Source organism: Balaenoptera musculus, chromosome 5 (assembly GCF_009873245.2).
Source record: "Balaenoptera musculus isolate JJ_BM4_2016_0621 chromosome 5, mBalMus1.pri.v3, whole genome shotgun sequence".
NCBI lineage: Eukaryota > Metazoa > Chordata > Mammalia > Artiodactyla > Balaenopteridae > Balaenoptera > Balaenoptera musculus.
In genome coordinates, this window is record NC_045789.1 from 22,976,904 (window position 1) to 22,992,979 (window position 16,076).

General features: G+C 40.6%; 1 protein-coding gene across 1 annotated transcript in view; it reads left to right on the forward strand.

Annotated features, from left to right (window-relative positions):
• MGST2 (microsomal glutathione S-transferase 2) overlaps nt 1-16,076 on the forward strand; it is a 35,957-nt gene that overhangs the window by 15,161 nt on the left and 4,720 nt on the right. Inside the window, exons 3-5 of the mRNA XM_036853305.1 lie at nt 11,869-11,939; nt 14,698-14,793; nt 15,295-15,509. Coding sequence (XP_036709200.1) covers nt 11,869-11,939; nt 14,698-14,711 — 85 coding nt within the window. The 3' untranslated portion in view covers nt 14,712-14,793; nt 15,295-15,509. The remainder of the gene's footprint in view (nt 1-11,868; nt 11,940-14,697; nt 14,794-15,294; nt 15,510-16,076) is intronic.

A 16,076-nucleotide genomic window follows, 5' to 3' on the forward strand; every position in this document is an offset into this window, starting at 1 on the left:
AGAAGTGTCCTCTGGCTGTTCAGGTTTTCCTCTGTGGGAAATGGTTCAGATTTTCTATGAACACGATTGTCATAAGCAAAGTTTCATGTTGAGTGTTTACGAGAAATCTATCAAATAGCAGAAATATTCAGAAGTGTTTTAGGCCAAAGATTTCCCAAGTGATGTGTACACATTGAGGGGGCACACTAAGAACTCTGCTGTGGGAGTGAGGAAAACATTGGAGCTCCTATTTATATTTACTCTTAAAATATCATCTTTTAATCTCTATTTTGTGTTTGTTTTATAACGTATATGATACTCTTTTCCAGTCGAATGTATTAGCTGTGCTAGTGGATCAACCCCATATTCCCAGTGGTTTAATGTAATGGAAGTTTACCGTTTTTCTTGCTCATGTCAAGTCCTACGTGGGTGCTCCTGGTTGGGTGGCCTTCCACGTGGTCATTTAGGGACCAAGGCTTCTCCCACCTAAGGGTTCTGTCCCCATCCTGGTCCTCAGCGTTCTCTCCATGCAACCAGTGCGTGGGGTGAAGGGAGCTTGGCACACCAGCTGCTTAGTCATCTGGCTCAGAAGTGACGTATTTCGTTTCACGTACTTTCCATTGGCAAGAAGTAGCCCCACTAAGATCCCAGGAGGCTGGGAAGTGTATCCCTGACTGGGCAGCTACTGCACAGTGCCAACTTCACACCATCCTTGTTGTCGGCCAGCCGCCTCTGCTATAGTAGGACATGTGGATATTTTTTATCGGGGTTATGCAATTAAAAAAAGTCAGAGACTAGGGTTTTAGGAACTGCCAGAATGCAATATGATTCTTTCTTTTCCAGTATGGGGTGAGTTTTATAGTACATACACTTAATGACGGAGACAGGGCCCAAGCAGTACTTAGTTTAGGAGTACCTTCACTGCTCCCAGCCTTCAGGTCCAGACAGGGTTCTGCAGTGGTCACATGTCCTGAGCCCCCAGGCCCAGGCTCCTTTGGAGTTGGGGACGGACGATGGGGGCTTTCAGTGGCTTTAAGTATTCAATCCCCATGGGCTCCATTGGTCCATCTTCTAGGGTGACCAACTCTTTCCACTTTGCCTGGGACTTTCCCAGTTTTAGCACTCCGATTTCTGTGTCCCAGGATATCCCTCCGTTCCAGGCAAACCCCGGATTGTCCTGGTTTAAAAAATCAAAGTCCCACGTTCTGAAAACCTGTTCAGTCCAGGGCAAACCAGGATGGTTGGTCACCCCACTGTTCTTCCAGTAAAGACTCTTTCTCTTTATTACCCCTGGGTGGAACTTGAGGCCCATGGTGACATCTGCCTATAACAAAAGAGAAGCTTCTCCCTCATCTTTTTATGGGAAGCTTAAATATCAAAGAGCACAGGATTATAGTGGCAAGAGGGCTCTCACCAGGGAATGAGTAGACAGACTCATTTTCCCTCAGCGTGGACACGCAGGAAATGGGGCGGTCCAGCAGCGGTCAGAACCAACGTCACCCCCTGTTCCCACGCAAAGGGGAACTGACACAGCTGCTGCCAGCTGGTTTCTGTCCCGTAGGAGATTTTTCCTGAGGATCTCCTGTAATATAATCTGCCTTCATGTCCAAAAAGAGATCATCAATTATTTTCACTTTGGTTTTCCTGTCAAAGTGACTGTAATTAGTCACTGATAGGATTGTGAAGGACACATTTTCAGTGTTTGGTCCCCTTGAGTTAAACGATGTGTGTGGACAGCTCACTGTGAACAAGCTGTTCTGGAGCACATCCGGGCATGGACCACCTAACGGTGCTGTGGGATCTGCAGGGACCCGAAAGTGCTGGTGGTGGAAGGACATGGTCACGTGGTGGAGGAGGTGCAGGGGGTCAGACCGAGCCGCCAGAATGGGATTCCAGTTATTTTAAGGCCAAGCAACACCCGGTGTCTTCAGCAGGCAGCAGAGGGAAGACCGTTAGCAATAGCAGGGCCCCAGGCTGGCTGTCAGAGAATTATCTTCAATCTCTGAAAGGTGATAGTGGGACACATCTTCAGGGCTTAAGGCGGGTCGGTAAACAAGGGACCAGGAGAAAAGTACAATGAGCGCAGCTGGGACATGAGGTCAGGGTGAGACCAACAGTGACTAACAACGGCTTATTGGGGACAAAGAGTCTCATTTCTTAGGAGAGGAGGGTGCAGAGATACGGTGCTAAACTGCCCACATACACCAGGCTGTGCCCTCTGGGAGCACAAATGCAGTTACACTCACATCCCTGCCTGAGTCTCCGTGACTTCTAACCGCCCCTGCTCCCCCGGGACCTCGGCACCCCTTTCCCCCATCTTCTCAGTTACTTCCTGGGGCCTCCGGGGACGTGGGCAGGGACAATTCTGCTGCCTAGCAATTGAAGGGAGGGCCCATGCCACTGCCCTGCTCCAGTCCTCCGGTCCTGTGAGTTTGGGTCCCTCCACAGGTTCTGGAGTCTTCCATGACTGCTCTCCGGCTGCTCTTTGGTCTGTGGCAGAGGGAGGTGAGGGCTGTGGCTCTCTGCAGCTGTTTGGCACTTCTGTCTGAGGCATAGCACTGCAGGCATCTGGAGTTTCACCAGTCTTTTCATGAAGACCGTCCTTCAGCTTTCAGCCTGGTCTCCACTCAGGTGTGAAACCGGTCCCCTGGCTTGGGCAGGGGTGGGAAAGACCCCAGAACATCCCTCCGTTTTCCTCATTTCCTCTTTCCTCACTCTTTCTTGCCCAGAGGCCTTCTTCCTCTTGCAAATAAGAGACACAAAAGCGCACCTGCATCTCAGTGTGTATGGACGGATGCCCACAGGGGCCACAGACCCAAGGTTCTGCCTCTGCAGCTCAGTTTGGGCTTGGCTGGGATGCCTTTATATAATATCATCTGCCCCACGTGCCTAGCCAAGGCTGCTAGTACAGTGGGGAGAAAAAACCTTCTAAATAGTTAGACTTTATGAAGAATAATATGGACTGGTTTTGAGGGTGATTTTTAAAAAATTTTTTATTTATTCTTTTGGCTGCGTTGGGTCTTCGTTGCTGCGCGCGGGCTTTCTCTAGTTACAGTGGGAGGGGGCTACTCTTCGTTGAGGTGCGGTGGCTTCTCTTGTTGTGGAGCACAGGCTCTAGGCACGTGGGTTTCAGTAGTTGCAGCACGTGGGCTCAGTAGTTGCAGCAGGGGCTCTAGGGCACGCAGGCTTTGGTAGTTTTGGCATGCGGGCTCAGTAGTTGTGGCTCGCGGGCTCTGGAGCGCAGGCTCAGTATAGTTGTGGCTCATGGGCTTAGTTGTTCTCTGGCATGTGGGATTCTCCTGGACCAGGGACCGTGTCCCCTGCATTGGCAGACGGATTCCCAACCACTGCGCCACCAGGGAAGTCCAAGGGTGATTTTTAAAAAAAATCTCATCATGGCTAATTTTGTGTCGTGTTGTAGAAGAAATTACCCCTTAAATTTTGGGATAATTTAAGGTGTTTTACAAGACTAGATAGAAGATGGGACAATTGTGTTTTGTTTCCAAAAAGGATAAAACTCATAGAAGAAGACAAAGGGGATCATGCCCTTGACATTGGCTGTGGAAAATAGAGCATACTTCTGCTCTTTTACTTCATGGAAAACAGGTCCATGGATTTAGCCGAGGAAAAGGAAATGTTTTTTAACATAGCTGTAATTATTCTGACGATTCACATTTGTAAAGCATCTTTTCACTTAACCTACCATAGGAACTCACAAACTTTAAAAGACGTTAGTAAAAAGGCAACCATCAGAAGCAAAATAATGCCAAGGATAGGAAATGGCAGAAAGACAAAGCTCAGTTATTTCCCTAAGAATGAGAAAGCTGTGGCTATGGTTTGTGAGGGTATCAGTGTCAGGCTCTGGACAAGATATTCCTTAGGTCATTCCAGTGGCCTTTCAGGCCTTAAAGGCAACAGTAAAAAAAAATGAAGAGGAAAGCATTTGGCATTCGTATTCTGCATTTCTGATGTGCCAGGGGTCTGATGATTGCTCTTCTGGCTCTTAGAGAGCTGCGTGGGTGACTTTACCGTCGTCATTGCCGGCTCAGGGTTAGAAAGGTCCACTCATGCTTCTGACTCTGCACCAGCTGTGGTCTTTATATGAGCGCTGAGTTATGCAGTTAGTTAGGAAGCTTTTTTACCCAGCTTTAAGAGATGGCTGAATGATTAGCAGGGAGTTTTTTCTAATGTAGTTGAGTCAGAAACTAATAAGGTTGAGTTGACCCATCCACAATTTCCCGTAGATTTATGGAGAATGAGGAAAGAATTATGCTTTGTAATTAGGCTTTCTTCTTCTTCTTCTTTTTTTTGAGTTAGAGATTTTTTTTCAGATTTATTGAGGTATAATTGACAGATAAAATTGTAAGATATTTAAAGTGTACAACATGATGATTTGATAAACGTATGATTTGTGAAAGGATTTCCCCCACTGAGTTAATTAATACATCCCTTACCTTACATATTTACCCTTTACATATTTACTCTTTTTTTTTTTTTTTTGGTGAGGGCACTTAAGTTCTACTCTCTTAGCATATTTCAATTATACGATAAAGTGTTGTCAACTATAGTCACCATGCTATATATTAGATTCTCAGACCTCATTCCTTTAATAACTGAAAGTTTGTACCCTTTTATTAGGCTCTCCCTATTTTGCTCACCCTCAGACCATGACACCTACCATTCTACTCTCTGTTTCTGTGAGTTCACCTTTTTTTTTTTTTTTTTTTAAAGATTCTACATGTAAGTGATACCATGCACTATTTGTCTTTCTTTACCTGGCTGATTTCACTTAGCAAAAGGCCCTGCTGGTTCATCCAGTTTGTCGCAAATGGCAGGATTTCCTTCTTTTTAAATGTTGAATAATATTTCATTACATATATGTATATCACATTTTCTTTATCCATTCATCCACAGTTGGATACTTAGGTTGTTTCCATATCTTGCCTACGTGAATAACAGTGTAATCAAGATGAGAGTACAGATATCTCTTCAAGATAGTGATTTCATTTCCTTTGGATATATACACAGGAGTGGGATTGCTGGATCATATGGTAGTTCTAGTTTTAATTTTTTGAGGACCCTCCATACTGTTTTCCATAGAGGTCGCATCAGTTTACACTCCCATCAGTGGTGTATAAGGTTCCCTTTTCTCCAAGTTATTGCCAGCACTTGTTCCTTGTCTTTTTGATAATAGCCATTTTAACAAGTGTGAGGTGATATCTCACTGTGGTTTTGATTTGCATTCCGCTGATGATTAGAGATGTTGAGCACCTTTTCAGGTACCTGTTGATCATTTATGTCTTTGGAAAAATGTCTATTCAGGTTCTCTGCCCGTTTTTTAATTGGGTTATTTGGTTTTCTCTGCTATTGAGTTGTATGTGTTCTTTGTGTATTTTGGGTAGTAACCCCCTATCGAATGTGTGGTTTGCAAATATTTTTTCCCATTCCATAGACTGTCTTTTCATTTTGTTGGCAGTTTCCTTTGCTGTGAAGAAGCTTTTTAGTTTGATGTAGTCCCACTTGTTTATTTTTGTTTTTGTTGCCTTTGCGTTTAGTGCCAAATCCAAAAAAACATTGCCAAGGCCAATGTCAAGAATATTTTCCCCTGTCTTCTTTTATGAGTTTTATGGTTTCAGGTCTTATGTTCAAGTCTTTAATCCATTTAGAGTTGATTTTTGTGTATGGTGTAAGACAGGGGTACAGTTTCATTCTTTTGCATTTGGCTGTCCAGTGTTCTCAACACCATTTACTGAAGAGACTATCCTTTCCCCATTGTATATTCTTGGCTCCTTTGTAAAAACTAATTGACCACATATGCATGGGTTTATTTCTGGCTCTCTATTCTGTTCCATTAATCTATGTGTCTGTTTTTATGCCAATACTATACCATTTCAATTACTACAGCTTTGTAATATAATTTGAAATCGGGAAGTGCAATGCCTTCAGCTTTGTTCTTCTCTCTCAAGGTTCCTTTAGCTATTCATGTTCTTTTTTTGGTTCCATATGAAATTTAGGATTTGTTTCTATTTCTGTGAAAAATGCCATTGGAATTTTGATAGGAATTGCATTGAATCTGTAGATTGCTTTAAGTATTATGGACATTTTAACAATCTTAATGCTTCCAATTCATGAGCATGGAATACCTTTTCATTTATTTGTGTCTTCTTCAGTTTCTTTCATCAATGTTTTGTAGTTTTCAGTTTACAGGTCTTTACCTCCCTGATTAAATTTATTCCCAAATATTTTATTCATTTTGATGCAGTTATAAATGGGATTGTTTTCTTAATTTATCTTTCTGATCGTTCATTGTTGGTGTATACATACACAAACGATTTTGTACGTTGATTTTTTTTAAAAATAAATTTATTTATTTATTTATTTTTGGCTGCGTTGGGTCTTTGTTGTTGGGTCTTCGTTGCAGACCCCATTGGGTCTTCGTGCAGGCTTTCGCTAGTTGTGGTGAGCGGGGGCTTCTCTTCACTGTGCTACACAGGCTTCTCATTGTGGTGGCTTCTCTTGTTTCGGAGCTCGGGCTCTAGGCGCACAGGCTTCAGTAGTTGCAGCACATGGGCTCAGTAGTTGTGGCTCGTGGGTTCTAGAGCACAGGTTCAGTAGTTGTGGGACACGGGCTTAGTTGCTCTGTGGCATGTGGGATCTTCCCAGACCAGGGCTCGAACCTGTGTTTCCTGCATTAGCAGGAGGATTCTTAACCACTGCACCACCAGGGAAGTTCTGTATGTTGATTTTGTATCCTGCAACTTTACTGAACTTATTAGTTCTAACAGTTTTTTGGTGGAATCTTTAGGGGTTTTTATATATAATATCATGTCATCTGCAGAGACAAATTTACTTTTTCCTTTCTGATTTGGTTGCCTTTTATTTCTTTTTCTTGCTTAATTGCTAAGATTTCCAGTACTATGTTGAATAGGAGTGATGAGAGTAGGCACTCTTGTCTTGTTCCTGATTTTAGAGGAAAAGTTTTCAGCTTTTTATTGTTGAGTATGATGTTAGCTGTGGGCTTGTCATATATGGCCTTTATTATGTTGAAGTGTATTCCTTTTATACGCAGTTTATTGAGAGTTTTTATCATAAAGGATGTTGAAATTTGTCAAATGCATTCTCTGCATCTATTGAGATGGTCATGTGATTTTTATCCTTCATTTTGTCAATGTGGTGTATCACATTGATTGATTTGTGTATGTTGAATCATCCTTGCATCCCTGGGATGAATCCCACTCAGTCGTGGTGTATGATCCTTTTAATATATTGTTGAATTCAGTTTGCTAAAATTTTGTTGAGAATTTTTGCATCTATGTTCATCAGGGATATTGAACTATAATTTTCTTTTCTTGTAATGTCCTTTGGTATCACAGTAATGCTGTGATATCACAGTAATGGCTTTGGTATCACAGTAATGCTGGCCTCACAAAATGAATTTGAAAGTGTTCTCTCCTCTTGTATTTTTTGGAAGGATTTGAGAAGGAATGGTATTAGTTGTTGTTTCAGTATTAGGTAGAACTCACCAGTTGTGGTCCTGGTCTTTTCTTTGTCAGGATGTTTTTGATTACTGATTCAATCTCCTTACTAGTAATTGGTCAATTCAGATTTTCTATTTCTTCATGTTTCAGACTTTGTAGGTTGTATATTTCTAGGAATTTATCCATTTCTTTTAGGTTGTCTACTTTGTTGGTATATAATTGGTCATATAGTGTCTTATGATCCTTAGTATTTCTGTGTGATCAATTGCAATGTCTCCTCTTTCATTTCTGATTTTATTTATTTGAGTCTTCTTTTTTTTCTTCTTGGTCTAGCTAAAGTTTTGTAAATTTTGCTTACCTTTTCAAAAAATCGGTTTTTAGTTTCATTGATCTTTTGTCTTTTTAGTCTCTATTTCATATTTTTTCTGTAACCTTTGCTTTTTCCTTTCTTCTACTAAGTTTGGGCTCAGTTTGTTCTTCTTTTCCTAGTTCCTTGAAATGTAAATTTAGGTTGTTTATTTGAGATCTTTCTTTTTTTCTTAATGTAGGTGTTTGTCACTATAAACTTCCCTCTAGAACTGCTTTTGCTGTACTCCATAAGTTTTTGTATATTGTGTCTCCATTTTCATTTGTCTCAAGATATTTTTTGATTTCCCTTTTGATTTTTTTTTGACTCGTGTTCAAGAGCATGTTTTTAAATCTCCACATATATATGAATTTTCCAGTTTTCTTCTTGTAATTAATTTCTAGTTTCATACCATTGTGGTCAGAAAAGATGCTTGATATGATTTCAATATTCTTAATTTTATTTATTTTTTGATCTATCCTATTCCATATGCACTTGAGAAGAAATGTCTGTTTTGCTGTTGTTAAATGGAATGTTCTGTATATGTCTGTTAGGTCTACTGGTCTAATGTGTAGTTTAAGCCCAATGTTTCCTTATTGATTTTCCATCTGGATGATCTATTCATTGTTGAAAGTGGGGTATTGAAGTCTCCTACTCTTATTGTATTGCTGTCTGTTTCTCCCTTCAGATCTGTTAATATTTGCTTTATATATTTAGGTGCTCTAATGTTGGGTGCATAAATATTTACACTTGTCACATCTTCTTGATGAATTGATCCCTTTATCATTATGTAATGACCATCTCTATCTCTTGTTAAAGTGTTTGGCTTAAAGTCTATTTTATCTGAATCTCTTGTAGGCAACATATAGTTGGGTCTTATATTTTTTTATCCATTCAGCCACTCTGTGTTTTTTGATTGGAGACTTTAGTTCATTTACATTTAAAGTCATTACTGATAGGTGTGAACTTACTATTGACATCTTGTTAATTGTTTTCTGGCTGTTTTGTAATTCCTTTGTTCCTTTCTTGCTCTCTTCCTTTGCGATATGATGATTTTCTATAGTGCTATGCTTTGATTCCTTTTTCATTATCTTTTGTATATCTACTATAGACTTTTTTTAAAATTTTACTATAGACTTTTGCTTTGTGGTTACCAAGAAGCTTACATAAAACATCTTATATTTATAACAGTCCATCTTAAGCAGATAGCAACTTAACTTTGAATGCATTCAAAAGCTCTATATTTTTACAGTTCTTCCCCATTTTATGTTTTTGATGCACAAATTTATATTTTTTAATATTGTATAGCTATTAACAAATTATTATTGTTTTGTTTTTAATACTCTTGTCTTTTAACCTTTATACTAGAGTTGTAAGTGATTTACCCACCATCACTGCAATATGAGAGAATTCTGAATTAAATTATATATTTACCTTTACTGGTGAGTTTTATACTTTCATATATTTTCATATTAGTAATTAGCATCCTTTCATTTCAACTTGAGGACCTATAGTTTTTACATATGTCAGGATTTTTATTAATTTTTAAATAAAAATTTCAAAGGTTACTTTCCATTTACAGTTGTTACAAAATATTGGCTGTATGCCCCATGTTGTACAAAACATCCTTGAGCCTATCTTACACCCAGTAGTTTGTACTTCCCACTCCCCCACTCCTCTATTGCCCCCTCCCCCACTGGTAATGACTAATTTGTTCTCTATATCTCTGAGACTGCTTCTTTTTTGTTATACTCACTAGTTTGTTGTAAATTTTTAGATTCCACATGTAAGTGATATCATACGGTATTTGTTTTTCTCTGAAGACCTTGCTTTAACATTTCTTATATCAAGTCTAGTGGTGATGAACTCCGTCAGATTTTGTTTCTAAAATTCTTTATCTCTTCAATTTTGAAGGACAACTTTTCAGGGTAGAGTATTCTTCGTTGGCAGTTTTTTCTTTCAGCACTTTGAGTATATCTTCCCACTCCCTTCTGGCTTACAAAGTTCAAAATTGCTTCTTTGTTTGCTATGGTCCTGTGAGACTTGTGAATGCAAGCCTCATTGGCTATTAGAGCTAGGTGATTTGGAGGCCGGTCCCTCAGAGAGAAGCTGCAAAAGCTGGGGTGCCAGATGTGTGTACAGACTCCTTCCAGACAGATGCTGGCAATCTGGTTTTATCAATGGAGCAAATTGAAGGAAGTAGGCAAGAGAAGTGCCCATGAGCTCCCCTGGGCTCCAGAGAGGATCTCAGCTAGCCCTTGGATATGTGCTGAACTAGAAGCTGGGTCTCCAGGCATCAGCTTGTAAAGTATGGAGTCAAACCCTTTCTAGAGAAAGACTGGAGACAGGAGTTTTTGCCTGCTCCCTCTGCACTGAGCCCTGGAGGCTTAGCTGTACTGAGTGTTCGTGTGCTCTGTTAAGAATTGCTTTTATGTTTGCTATAGTCCTGTGAGTCTCATGGATGCAAGCCCCATTGGCTTGCAGAACTAGGTGTTTTGGGGACCCAGCCCTCAGGTGGAAGTCTTAAAAGTTAGGGTGCTAGATATGCAATCTAAACCCTTTGCTCCTCAGGGAGAAGCTGGGGGTTGAGGATTTTCTCCTGAATGTATGGTGCTATGCTAGGGGTGGTGTTTATAATTAGAGTGTGTCTCAGCTTCTCCTACTTATTTCAGTGTGGCTACTTTTTTTTTTTTTTTTTTTTTTTTTGGCCATGCCACACGGCTTGCAGGATCTCAATTCCCTGATCAGAGATTGAACCTGGGCCACGACAGTGAAAGTCTGGAATCCTAACCACTAGACCACCAGGGAACTGCCAGTGTGGCTATTTTCTTATTCGCCTGATGTGTAGGAGTCATTCAGCTGGTTTCTGGATTTCTTTCAGCGGGAATTGCTCTGTGTGTATCTGTACATTCAGTGCATCTGTGGGAGGAGGGAAGTTTAAGAGCCTCCCATGTCACCATCTTGGTCACAAAAGAAAAGAAAACAAAACACTTTTTTTTTTCATTAAGAAAGAAAAGAGAAAAAAAAGCGAAAAAAAGAAGAAAAAAAAGGAAGAATCATTCATGGTGACCTGGGTTAGAAGACTCAGCCTTCAAGAACCAGAATCAACTGTTTCTGGGTCAATTGCCTCATAACCTTACATACTTAAGCTTTACAGCTTAAGGAAGGATGTAGGATCATTTCTAATCCTGTAGACTATGACTCTTCCACCAGGATCAACTCAAGACCTCATTGCGAATTACATTAAAGTTTTTTTTCTGGTTGTGATATTGTCAGGAAAGAGCTCAGCCAACCTAACCAAGATCACTTGGGGGTGTAGCACAGGAAGGAAGATGAATATAGTTCATCTTTTTTCCTTTTGCTAGGTGCAGATGAATTAATTATAGTTCCCAGAGAAGCATTCCCTTTCGCTTAAAATAGTGTCAAATTTTCCATCCAAGTCTTCTATGAATAGAAGCTATTTGACTTGACATTAGGACAGAGCTTTGGAATCTGGAGATGACACAGACTACCTCTGTTTCTCTGCAAGGCATCCATCAGCTTGGGTTCTCAGTCTTTAGCTTTTTTTCCTCCATAAAATGGGAATGAAATACGCTCATTCATTTATTTCAGGAGTCTTTAGGGGAATTATTTAAAAACCGTTTTTAATGTGCTGAGGAGCTCAAATGGAAGGCAATAGATGCAAGGGAATTCTGGGGAAGAAATCCATTTAATATGAATTGAGTTATTTTCTGGGTTATTTAGATAAGATACAGAATGATCTTTAGGCTCGGAATCAGGACCATCTCCGGGCCTGTCTTTTGGAAAAGAGCTACACTTCATTTCTATTGCTGGCAACTTACACGTAGGAGAGTGATTCTTAGCCCTGCTCTGAGGTTTAAAAAAATGTTTGAGTCCCACCTTGAAAGACTAATTTTACCTGTAAGGACATTTATGCTCTTTAGGTTAATTCTTATAATTATTTTTGTAAGAAGAGGGTGGACATTTACCTATAGATGAAAACTCACTGCTTTGATGTATAGTTTTTTTCATAAAATAACCCACATCTTTGTTTTCTTCCTGCAGACAAAACTGTGTGGAGTTTTACCCAATATTTATGATTACATTGTGGATGGCTGGATGGTATTTCAACCAAGGTAAGTTTAATGACGACTATGGTCTTTACAACTATTAAACAGCAGATACACAACCAGACATCTACTGATCCTGGAAGTTGTTTTAAACAAAATAAGCACTGTCTGTTTGCATCAAAGAACACTGTGCTGCAGATAGGCTAACTTTGGCGTCATTCCAATTTAATTCAGTGATTTTTTAAAAACTTGGAACAAACTGTACGTGGGGGAATCCAGAATGAATATGACATGCGATTTTGTCTTCAAATCTAATACGCTAAATTCTAATTTATTTGCAGGAACAGAACACAGAATTAACAGTTCACCCTAATAATTATAGCTAATATTTATTGAATACTTACTTTGTGCCAGGTACAGTTTTTAAGTGTCATGCACGTATTATCTCATATGTAGGATTTATCTTCCTCTGTGGCAGGGTCTGTAATTCATTCCTGCTTTACAGGTGAGGAAACTGAAGTACAGAGAGGTTAAGTCGTTTGTCCAACTTAACATTTCCCAATGTAGGAGAAAAGTAGCTTTTGAGTACAGAGCAGGGTTTATAGGTATTTGACCCAACAACCCATGTACTTTTTGTTAAGAGTTTCCAAGGATGTAGTGCTGCTACTACTGTATGTAGAAACTCTATAAACATCTGCTTTCCATTTGAATGGAGTATCCTTGGTGAGCTGAGGGCTTTACCCAAACTCTGCCCGCCCCTTTCACGGGAGCTCAGACTAGCATCAGCTACCTTATTTGGAGAAATTCAATCCCTTTTTCTTTCTGATAACTCTCCGTGGCCTCATTTGGGTTTGACACTTGATTGCTACGATTTAAATAACCCCAAATCTAGCTGGTTTTTAAAGGCAACCCTATCACCTCCCCTCTTGTAATTTTTACTGTCAACTGAGAAATTTCAGCTAAAATGTCCTCTAGAGAATGATTTAACTTTGTTCCAACTTACGTTTTTATCCCTTAAGGGCAAGAATGAAGGCGGCAGGTCCTTGTCAGGTGAGACCACATTCACAAATAATAACAAAAGTGCCTTTTGTTAATGGGACTCGGCCTCTGCCACTTGAACCTTTGGATTTCCCTGTGATGGGCTGAATGAGGCCGACCGCCTATCAGGAAAGGATTTCTTGGGTATCTTGTTGTAATTTGCACTCTTTCTCATCCAGAGTAGGTTGCCTATTAACTGCCTTGAACAGTTCCCGTTGGATTTGTGGGAGTAATGGATTAGATAGAGAGTTTCTAAACCGCAGCGTGCTCAGAATCTCTCCCCTTCCTCAGAGGCCAGGTGGCCCTTCCACCCTTTCTCCTCCTGCTGTTTGCTGGGCCCCCTCGTTCTCACCGTTCAGGGCCCAGCACAAGCGTCATTCCCTCACAGGGGCCTTCCCTGACCCTTCCTAAAGGCGGCCTCCTCCAGTTGCTGGCGGCCCATCCTCCTTCATTTCCTTCACAGCACGTTCAAGTCTCTTTTTCTTCTTGTTTTCCCCTTTGTTGTCTGTCTTTGATGATAAACTCCATAAGGGCAGGGAGCTTGTATCTTTTTCACAGCTAACTCCAATCCTTAGAATAATACCTGGTATATAGTAGAAGCCAAAAAAAATGTTTATGACCTAATAAAATAATGAATTTCATTTTATCCAGCATATCAGAGTCCCACAGACAGACTTCTTGTGTTTATAAGAGGGCTCTGGCAATTTACATCTGTGAAGTGTCGAGGAAGACAGAGGGTCTCTAGTGTAGGGAAGATATTGAGAGTTTTCATTGGACTGGATGGCAGAACAGAACCCCACACTTTACATTTCTTTTAGGTAAAATTTGTATTTAGTGAAATGCACGAATCTTAAGTGTACCATCCGATGAGTTTTGACAAGTGTATACACCTGTGTCACTCAAAGCCCTATCAAGATACGGAACATGACAACCACTCAGAAAGTTTCCTCCGGTCCTTCCCAGTCCCTTTCAGAGGCAGACAATGCTCTGATTTTTTAAAATCATAGTTTAGTTTTGTCCATTCTAGAACTTTCTATAATTGGAATCATAGTATGTACTCTTGCATAATGCTTCATTCACTCAGCAGAATATTTCTGAGATTCACCATGCTGTTTGTTGCAAGTTGTCTGTTTCTTTTCATGGCCAGTGGGGTTCCATTGTATGGTTATCACTGTTTATCCATTCTCCTGTGGATAGATTTCCAGGCTGTTTTCAGTGTTTGGCTATTATGAATAAAGCTGCAATGACCATTCTGTACAAGTTTTTTTTATGGACATGTGCTTTCATTTCTCTTGGGTAAATACACAGGAAAGGAAGGAATTGCTGGGTCAAAAAGTAATGTTTAGTTTTATAAGACACTACCAGAACTTTTCCCAAAGCGGCTGTACCATTTTGCATTCCCACAAATAATGTATGAGATTCCAACACCCCCAATATTTTATGCTTCAGTCTTTTTAATATTTCGCCATTCTGGTGGGTGTGCAAGTGGTGTCATCTCATTGTGGTTTTAAATTGCAGTTTTGCTGATATTGAATGATGTTGAATAATGTTGAAAAAATTTTCATGTGCATATTGGTACATTTGTTTATCTTGCTATGTGAATTTTCTATTCAAATATTTTGCCCATTCAAAACACTAAGTTGTTTTTCTTTCATTATTGAATTGCCAGAGTTCTGCACACAAGTCTTTTGTCAGATACACGTTCTGTGAGTATTGTCAACTTTCACACCGCATTTTGAGAGGCTGCCATCATGTTCTGTGTCTTTTCTATTTTTTTTCTCTGTAGTTTTTGATACTTAGACAAGTACACCAGACAAGTCTGGTGTACATATATGTCCGTCCCAGTATTTCTGGGGATACTCAGAAGCTGCTAAAAAAAAAGGTAAGGAACACCCAAGAATTGTGTGTTTAGACAAAAAGTAGCAGGATGGAGCCTATATTAGCTTCCTGTTCCTGAGAGTAATACAGCACTTATGGCTATGACGGCAGAAGTGATCTATGTTGCCTGAGGCCAAGTCTCACTAGGCCCTACACAATTAGGTGTGAGACAGGAAATTGCAAGGATAAAACTGTACACTAAGTGTGCACTCTTTTGACCGCCACACTTTAAATCCTTGCAAACATTTTGCACTATCTCCCAAAATTTACCAAGGAAATAATCCCTCCCGGCCTTGATAATCCTTCGAATGTTCGAAAGGAGCCGCTTGACCTCTGTGGCTAGGCGTCCTCTTTAATTTATCTGACGAATCAAAATTTTCAAATGGGGAAAACATGGAAGTTCTGGGCAGTGTCCACAATGAGAGTTCTGCCCCAGGCTCCCCAGGGTCATCCCTGTAGCCCAGTTTATTTATCACCTCTCTCTCTCTCTCACATCCGCCCGCAGGATCACTGGTTTCCGGTTGAGTCTGGGGCTTTTGGCCTTGTTGACTGTTCTAGGCACCCCGGGGATTGCAAGCAGCTTTCTGGATGAATACCTGGACTTCAGTGTTGCCAAGAAACTGAGGCACTTCTAACGTTCCCCCCTCCCTTTGCTCAAATGCTTGCAGAAGATGTTTCCACTCTAAAGGTTAGATGGTGCCACTTGTTCAATTAAAAGAAGTAAGTCTCCTTTTTTTGAAATGGCTTTGGAGAAACATTCCCGTTAGATTTTCCTGTTAGTTTAACAACTGAAGTTTGCTCTGAGGCGGGGGATCCGTAGCGTCAGTGGAAGTGTGTTGAGCCCTGGTTTTAGAAGCACATGCCAAAGTCATGACTGCTGGTGTAGGGAGAAAGCAGCCTGACCTGTCTGTGTCTAGGGCTTTCCGTGGACCACTGCCATCACTCACCTCTAAGACTGCTTCTCGATGGAAAGTTCCAGATAGATGCTGATAAGGCATCTGAGCCCACTTCATTAGTTGCAGGAATGCAACAGTTGGTGAGGGAAGTCAGGCAAACACATCAAGTAGCCAGAGAAGAGAGTCATTAACTAACAGCACAAAACACATCTGGCTGTGAAAATGGACTTTGTAACAAACAAAGGAAAAAGAAAAAAAAAAAAGGTGTGTCATTTTCAAGAAACCATCCAGAGAAGAGTGCTCAGGGAATATCTTGCCCCTGGGCAGGGGAAGGAGGGTCATGGTCATGGCTGGAGAGCCTAGGCTGGGTTCCACTGCACTTGCCATGCCA